Source organism: Apium graveolens, chromosome 9 (assembly GCF_009905375.1).
Source record: "Apium graveolens cultivar Ventura chromosome 9, ASM990537v1, whole genome shotgun sequence".
Taxonomy (NCBI): Eukaryota; Viridiplantae; Streptophyta; class Magnoliopsida; order Apiales; family Apiaceae; genus Apium; species Apium graveolens.
This window is the reverse complement of record NC_133655.1, coordinates 156,987,079-156,996,009: the sequence shown is the minus strand read 5'-3', so window position 1 is coordinate 156,996,009 and position 8,931 is coordinate 156,987,079. Positions and strand designations below refer to the sequence as shown.

General features: G+C 37.6%; 1 protein-coding gene across 1 annotated transcript; it reads left to right on the top strand.

Moving 5' to 3' along the window:
* Positions 1-1,425: 1,425 nt before the first annotated feature.
* Positions 1,426-8,394, top strand: LOC141684473 (cell division cycle 5-like protein). Its single transcript, XM_074489463.1, has 4 exons — positions 1,426-1,844; positions 2,630-4,348; positions 6,306-6,587; positions 7,313-8,394. Exons 1-4 carry the CDS (start codon positions 1,668-1,670, stop codon positions 8,126-8,128), a joined length of 2,994 nt encoding a protein of 997 aa, XP_074345564.1. The 5' UTR covers positions 1,426-1,667; the 3' UTR covers positions 8,129-8,394.
* Positions 8,395-8,931: the final 537 nt, after the last annotated feature.

The window sequence follows — 8,931 nt, the reverse complement described above, 5'->3', positions numbered from 1 at the left end:
AATTTATGGAAAACAGGTGGGATGGGAGAGATAATAATAGGGTGTGGAAAGAATCTGGCATTTAAAAGTTTCATCAAAAATCAAGATTTTCATATGGAGAATGCTAGCGAATTGTTTACCTACAAGATGTAATCTTAAAAGAAATAGATAGATATAAATGCCTTGTGTCCATTCTGTGAAGTAGAGGTGGAGACCACGGACCACTGTCCAATTCACTGTATTTTTGCTAAAAGCTGCTGGAGTATAGTTAGCCCTGATTTTATATATGATCATATGACGAAGGTTGACATTTGGTTTTATTTTGTGCTCGATCAATCCCGGGATAAAGCAACGATAATGATTACGGTGTATTGGGGGAATATGGAAAGCTTGAAATGATTTAGTTTGGAATAACAAAAAACCTAAATGTTAATTGTGATGCCACTCTCTTTAGGCAAGTCGTAGGTTTGCAGGCACCCTAGAAATACACTAGGCATAATCAGTAGGCATAAAAGAAGCTCTCAGCCGGGTAAAAATGATAAAGGATCGAGAGAACCAATCAATACATACACGATTGGTGCATATATTATTATTGAATCAGATTGTCAAGTAGTAGTGCAGGCTATTCTAAATAGAGAAGTGATCTACTTGCCCTTTGGTGGCACCACTGGTGAGTATCGAGACTTGTTAGAAACTATGAACACTGTAAAAATTGTATTTGTTAAATAATCTAGGAACCAAGCAGCAGATTGATTAGCTCGCTTTTCTAGTTCTAATCGAGATTGTATTTAAATAGGGGGTGTTGCCCCTCCTGGACTCCAGAATATTTGATTACATATTTGAATTAATGAAATTCATAACTTTTTTTAAAAAAAATCAATTTAAACTAAATATTTTAAATTTTAAAACAATATATAATATTAAAAATAATTTCGTGAATCGGACGAGTTATAAACTTAGGGTGGTGTATTCAATTCAAATTTTAGAGAATTTATAATAATCCATTGATTTTGAGTGATTGTTGTTAATTTTGACTGATTTTAATTGTAAAGCGGAGTTGTTAAATAAATCTCGTAAAGTCTTCGTGATTTGGTAGTGATTTCTACAAAATTCATCAAAATCTTTTGCTAAGATTTCTGAAAACATAAGATACACTGGTAAATCATCAAAATCTACAAAAAAAATTCATATGGACTTTTGAATACTATCATATTTTAATGGATAATGGTTTTTTAAAAATAAAAATTGAATACCACCAAATTTTAATGGACTTTTAAAATTTAAATAGAATACCCTGGATTCTAAAAGATTTTTTTCAATCTCTATTGAATACTACCAGATTTTAAAGAATTTTTTAGAATCCAAATTAAATATTTTAGGATTTTCGAAATCCAAAAAAATCTTTTAAATTGAATATGCCCCTCTTGTATTAATAACAAATCATAAATTGAAAAGAATTGCAATAGAGCGAAAATGGTAGGTTAAATCAAAGGGCGGTTTGGGGGCGACGAGAAAAATATAAATCGGGTGCTGCTGCCTCCTTTGTCTTGTTTTTTGTTCACCCAGGAGGTACTTTAAATTACGCGTCAGATTTGAATGGATAGATAGGATACACAGTGGATTGAATTCGATTTATCAGGAGGCGCCTGGAAATTGTTCAAGGGTAGTGACTAATAAACCCTAGAAAGATGAGGATAATGATTAAGGGAGGGGTGTGGAAGAACACCGAAGATGAGATCTTGAAAGCGGCTGTTATGAAATATGGCAAGAATCAATGGGCTCGTATCTCTTCTCTCCTTGTCAGGAAATCTGCTAAGCAATGTAAGGCTCGTTGGTACGAGTGGCTCGATCCTTCCATCAAAAAGGTACAACATCCTCTCCCTCTCTCTCCCAACTCTCGCATCTCTCTCTCTCCCCTCCCTTCTAATTAGTCATATTTAATATGTTTGATATTTCGATTGTTTATTTGTTATACTTAGGTTTTCATGTTAGATAGATATGTCATTATCACCTCGCAGCTACTTTTCATAGTTTTAGGTTTGTTAGTATTTTGTGTTTGTTTTTACCAATCCAATGGTGGCAAATCGTGTAGTTTTTGGTAGTTTTCGTGTTGATAAAACTAACTAGTCTTGAGTTATTTTTCATGTGATTTAAGGATATCATCAAGATTAAATTTATGGTAAACTGTGTTAAGTTTCATTAAATTACCGCGTCATCGAAGAATAAATGAGAGTTTATTTACATAGATGGTTGTCGTAAGTGTTTCAGTGCTATAATAATCATATATCATTATCAATTAGATTTGGATTTGAAGCAACAAAGCACAGGCAACATGATTGAGTTGTGTGTAGTATCCTCAGATTTTATTGTTTCCTGTCAGTTTAATGGCTGGTCATAATATGCAAAGAATTTAGTCGTTACTTCTTATGGAGAGACTATTTCTTGTTGCTACATTTTGTCTTAACTCTTAGATAATTTGTCTTGCACACTCTTTCACTTATGTATTGTCGTGATCATCTGATCAGATTTCTAATTATATCTATGGGGGACTGCTACTTTGGTGGTAATGTAGTTTTTTGTGTCTATTGGTATTGTTTACTTTCGGCTTTTGAGTCGTGGAATTTGAATCTTGACTTGGTACTTTTTACAGACTGAGTGGACCAGAGAAGAAGATGAGAAACTACTCCACTTGGCAAAGCTTATGCCCACTCAATGGAGGACAATCGCTCCAATTGTTGGTCGTACTCCATCACAATGTCTTGAGCGTTATGAGAAACTCCTTGATGCAGCATGTGCTAAAGATGAGAACTATGAGCCAGGAGATGATCCCCGGAAGTTGCGTCCTGGGGAGATCGATCCTAACCCAGAGTCGAAGCCTGCTCGTCCTGATCCTGTTGATATGGATGAGGATGAGAAAGAAATGCTTTCAGAAGCACGAGCTCGGCTAGCCAATACGAGGGGAAAAAAGGCAAAAAGAAAAGCTAGGGAAAAGCAGCTTGAAGAGGCTAGACGGCTTGCATCTTTGCAGAAAAGGAGGGAATTGAAGGCAGCAGGAATTGATAATAGGCATAGAAAGAGGAAAAGGAAGGGCATCGACTATAATGCTGAAATTCCCTTCGAGAAAAAGCCGCCTCCAGGCTTTTACGATGTTACGGACGAAAGTCAAACAGTTGAACAGCCAAAGTTCCCAACAACAATTGAGGAACTTGAAGGTGAAAAAAGGTCTGATAAGGAAGCCCGATTGAGAAAGCAAGACGCTGCAAGGAATAAAATTGCGCAGAGGCAGGATGCGCCTGCAGCCATACTTCAAGCAAACAAGCTCAATGATCCGGAAGCAGTTAGAAAGAGGCCAAAAATGAATCTTCCTACACCTCAGATTCCAGACCATGAACTGGAGCATATTGCAAAAATTAGGCTTCCTGCTTCAAGTGAAGAACTCACAGAAGGGAGTGGCGCGACACGTGCTCTTCTTGCAGACTACGCACAGACACCACGACAGGGAGCAACCTCATTACGAACCCCACAAAGAACTCCTGCAGGTAAGCAGGATGCAATAATGATGGAAGCAGAAAACCAGGCCAGGTTAAGACTGTCTCAGACACCGTTGCTAGGAGGAGAGAACCCAGAACTGCACCCTTCCGATTTTTCAGGGGTTACTCCAAGGAAGATGGAAATTCAAACGCCAAATGTTATGATGACTCCTTCAGTAACTCCTAGTCCTGGAGGTGCAGGTCTAACTCCTAGAATCGGAATGACACCTTCAAGGGACGGTCCTTTATTTGGTATGACCCCTAAAGGAACTCCAATCAGGGATGAGCTACATATCAATGATGATATGGATATGCATGACAGTGCTAAACTTGAGTTGCGAAGACAAGCTGATTTGAGACGGAATCTGCGTTCTGGTTTGACCAGCCTTCCGCAACCAAAAAATGAATATCAGATTGTGGTTCAACCGATTCCAGAAGACAATGAAGAGCCGGAAGAAAAGATGGAAGAAGATATGTCTGATAGGATTGCTAGAGAAAAAGCTGAGGAGGACGCCAGGCTGCAAGCTTTACTTAAAAAGAGGTCGAAAGTACTGCAGAGGGAGCTCCCCAGACCTCCTGCTTCCTCATTGGAGCTTTTAAAAAATTCTTTGCTTCGGGCTGATGAGGGTAAGAGCTCCTTTGTTCCTCCTACTTTGATTGAACAAGCTGATGAGATGGTAAGAAAGGAGCTCGTGTCGTTACTTGAGCATGATAACATCAAGTATCCAACTGATGAAAAAGTTCAGAAGGAGAAGAAGAAAGGTCCAAAGCGGACTGCAAAGGGAAATGCTGCTCTTGTCCCCTTTATAGATCAATTTGAAGAGGACGAGTTAAAGGAGGTAAGTGGTTTATTGAAAAATTGACCCCCGGATAACTTAACCCTTAGATCTATTTGTTTCCATCTGCTTCTTGTTAGTATTCTCTATTCGTAAACCAAGACGTTTAATAACGCAATACCTTTACTATCCAGTCATTGTCACGTGCATACTGAATTTCAGTTATAGATTTTTTGTAGAAAATAACATGGTACATATTATCTGTAGATCTAGTGTTTAATAATATTATGTTACAGATTGCTAATATCTTACCTAGTTGCATGTTTGATGTTATAACCCATGTACAAATTGTATTAGATTATATGTAGCTAAAAGTTAGCGAGGATATCAGTGTATTTGTAACTAGAGGTTAGTGAGGATTGCGTAGCCTGATGCAGGTAGTCATGCATTTATAATATTAAGCAACACTGAAAGTTGACTATGCTCAATAAAAATTTTATTTCTAATAAAATGACAGTATGTGTATAATAGTTTGATTTTTGTCCTCAAACCCGAACAAACATTAAATCCCAAATCACACAATGAGCATTTTCTTCTTTGTCCAATATTAGTCCAGAAGAATGTCAGTTGCTTATGTTTAATCCTCAGTATATTATTGTTGCTTGTCTTCCTTCAAATCTTTACTTGCATTATGAATTGAGACCATTACATCTATGTCAAATGTACCTTTGCTTCTCGGGCAGGTTCAGAAAAAAGGCCTTTTGCATATAATAATCACATTTTAGCGGGTATAGTTTAGTGGTAAAAGTGTGATTCGTTCGAGTAACCCCTTAAATAGTTAAGGGGTCTTTTCGGTTTGATTCATTTTCCGAGAAAAAACTTTATTTTATATATAGTCTTAGCCTGTAGCAAATAGCCAAAGACAAATAAACACCGGATTCTATGTTTGTACTTGAACAGATTTCTAGTTGAATCAGTTACTGCGTCATCCTTTTGTGCTCAGTTACTGTCTGTGTCATCCTTCAGTGCTCTGGCTTTGCAAATGTGGTTAAATGCTTTCTAGATTACTATCAAGTGTTAGCTAAAAATCCTGTTACCTGGCCAAAAAAAGAGGAGCTAATCACCTGTTTAAGCCTACTGAGTCATTTGTGAGGAATTTCTTTCCCCTGAGAGAAATAAAGTGATTAATATAGTACCCCCAATTGCGTGGATAATGGATATAATTGTTAAAACCTGCGGTCGTTTTTATGGATCTCTGTTTCATTTTTCATATGCTAGAAAGAAATTATTTTTCCATTATAATGTAAAAAGAAGGCCTTTTTAATCATAGCATTCAGATAAGTATTATCATATTAATTCATTCATGAAAAGTCCTATGCCCTTGATGTCGTCGGTGGACTCTTTTATCACAAGGTTAGCTTTGTTAAGACTTAGGAAAAAGCTTCAATACAGTTAAAAATAACAGAGCTTGAAGGGAACAAAGAATTGGAAAGATTGGCAAACACAATAATTTTAACATTAAAATCATTGATTAAGATGTTGTGGAATTTCTGAGCACAACTGTGTTTATTTAATGAGTGCAGCAAACAGCTCTGGGGCTTACCATGTAATCTTTAATTACTGTCAGTCTGTCACAGACTCACCGTAAAGCTGTCTTATTAGCAGTGTTAGTCTCCTTAAGCAATGTAGGCAAGACACTATTTTTTAGGGCTTGTTTGGTTTAACGTAACAAATCAAATAGTGCAACTAATAATGTTATCTACAAGTTACCAATGAAAATGAAATAAAAACACTGCAAGATGCATGACAACTTTAGAAAAGATGGAATTATAGAACAAAAAAAAGAGATTATACTTGGGTGGATTAATCACAGAATCCCACTACCCCGGGGGTTTCCCAGCAGTGCTATGTGTTTGTTATTTATTCTTATTTACTTTTATCTTTAGTTGCTCTTTATTCAATTTTTTTTTTTTTTTGCAAATTCTGTCTCAACAAATAAATAATTACATCTAAATTGCAGGCTGATCACTTAATCAGTGAAGAGTCCAAATTTCTTTGTACGGCGATGGGTCATGAGAGTGAATCTCTTGACGAGTTCGTTGAAGCACACAACACTTGCTTAAATGATATTATGTATTTCCCTACTCGCAATTCTTATGGTCTGTCGAGTGTCGCCGGAACCATGGAGAAGGTTGCTGCGTTGCAGGATGAATTTGAAAATGTGAGGAGCAGGATGGATGATGATACTAAAAAGGCTCAGCGCCTTGAACAGAAGATTAAGCTTTTAACAAATGGTTATCAGGTATTCCATCCCTTCAAGTTTCTTTTTTCTAAACATCCTTACGTTACTGCAGAATTTAAGAAATTAAAAATGCTTGTGTTCTCATAGTTATGTTAAGCTTTTGTTGTCTGTACCCCTTACCGAGATTTATCTTCCTCATCTCCTGGATCTTAAATTTTCAGTGAATTCAGAATGTCTTTATGGTACTTGCATGAACTTGTGCCCCCCCCCCCAAAAAAAAACCCCCAAAGCATGAGCACTATATGTTTGTTTGAAGGTAAATCAAATAATTGATGTGATTACCCCCAACTTGTTTGGAAACTAACTTTGATAAATATGCACATTGATGTTTCACCCCTGGCTATGAGAAAGTAACCTATTAACTTGGACAGGGAGATCCTCAAGTCATTTGTTGTGTAACCTTAATGGTCTTTCACGAGCAACTAGAGTAGCGTGCATATCAAGTTAACTGATGTACCAGATTAAATATACTTTCACTTCCGTGTCAGTTATGGTGGCCTTAATTTTGTTTGGATACCTGCTTCGAAGTTCAATCATATTATATATATTACATCGTATTAAGATTTTGATTTTTTACAATGTCTTATTTTGATTTTCAGCATAGAGCTACAAAGTTATGGTAGCCTTAATTTAACTTGGATACCCTCCTCGAAGATCAATTAAATTTTATATATTGCATCACATTAAGATTTAATTTCTTACAATCTCTTATTTTGCATTTTCAGCATAGAGCTACAAACCTGTGGTCACAGATTGAGGCAACTTTCAAGTTAATGGACGATGCTGGAACAGAGCTTAAGTGCTTCCAAGCTTTGCGGAATCAGGAGCAGCTTGCAGCATCTCACAGGGTTAATACGCTCTGGGAAGAAGTCCAGAAGCAGAAAGAGCTTGAGCAAACTTTACAAAAACGGTATGGTAATCTTTTGTCAGAGCAAGAAAGAATTCAGAGCATGATGAATGAATTCAGAGCACAAGCAATAGTTCAGGAAGAGAATGCAGCAAAGCAGCGTGCTCTTGAGTTGGCCGAGGCTGCGGAGAAGCAGCATGCTCTTGAGGTGGCTGAGGCTGTGGAAAAGCAGCATGCTCTTGAGGCTGTGGAAAAGCAGCATGCTCTTGAGGCTGTGGAAAAGCAACATGTTCTTGAGGTGACTGAGGCTGCGGAGAAGCATGCTCTTGAGGTGGCCGAGGATGCGGAGAAGCAGCATGCTCTTGAGTCTGATGAGGCAGAGGAAAAGCAGCACAGTGTTGTGGTAGCTGAGATGGAGGAACAGATCGTTGTTGAGCTGACTGAGCCTGAGACTGAAGCACCTGAAAGGCCGATCACTGAAGTGAAACTTGCAGGGTACCACATTGCCGAGCCGGCCAAAGGCCAGGAAGAAATCTTGGGAAACCAGCAATCCCTCAAGGAAAATGCGGCTGTGGCTTCATGTGAAGCAATAGGCTTGGCTGAGGCTAAGGATGGTGAAAATTTTCTCGAAGGCATGACTGTTACAACTTCAGTCAGTCAAACTGTGACAAACGAGGAGATCAAACAAGAATAAATTTTTAGTATATCCCGCCTTGTTAAATCTAGATGGAAGAAAGCCTATGGAAAACAGTCTCTGCTCAAACTGACTGGTTTGAGGCCCAAGGTTGAGATTTTTAACGCGAGTTAATTTAATTATCTTGCCTGTTGAGGTAAGAATATTATGTGTTTTACTTTATGCAATATGCAAGAACTTAAATCATTATTAGCGAGACTGTGTCCTTAAACAAAATAATGTATTTGGTTGAATCTTCTACGATATGGATTGTACTCTGAACTCAATTTTTTTCTCTTTTTTTTGGTGGGGGGGGGATTTGTTTTTCATGTTAATAATACGCATTCATGTGAGTTGTTGCTTGGGTTCGGCCAACCAGGGAAGGTTGGATGTTGGTCTTTTTATCCAAATCATAGTTATCTGTGTGAAGTTGTTTAGGGCCAAAAAAAGAAGAAAGATATCCATCTGAAGCATTTTGTAGGTTCAGCCAACCCGGGGACAAGTTCAGTGTGCCTATTTTCCGAATAACCTTATGATATTTTAAGAAGAGGATTCACGGAGGTATCTAAGATTATTGCGGTCTTTCAATATATGCCTAGAAGGCTGAAATCTGAAGATTCAACACTAAACGTGATACTGGTAATATTTAAATTGCAAGACACTTGAGATTATTTGCCAATTGTTATAACTAAGTTGTGATGCAGGGATAATTCCTTTACTGTTGAAATTGTGTTGCTCATTGTGATCGATCAGTCTGGTTTGTCAGTTTTCCTCCTGCATTACATGTGTATAATTTTGTCCAGGGTGAACTGTTCTGTAATGAT

Excerpts from the sequence above, each read along its gene's own strand:
- LOC141684473 (XM_074489463.1), top strand. The coding sequence starts at position 1,668 with ATGAGGATAATGATTAAGGGAGGGGTGTGGAAGAACACCGAAGATGAG. Across the intron at positions 1,845-2,629 it reads TCGATCCTTCCATCAAAAAG|ACTGAGTGGACCAGAGAAGA; the intron begins GTACAACATCCT and ends TACTTTTTACAG. Across the intron at positions 6,588-7,312 it reads TTTTAACAAATGGTTATCAG|CATAGAGCTACAAACCTGTG; the intron begins GTATTCCATCCC and ends TTGCATTTTCAG.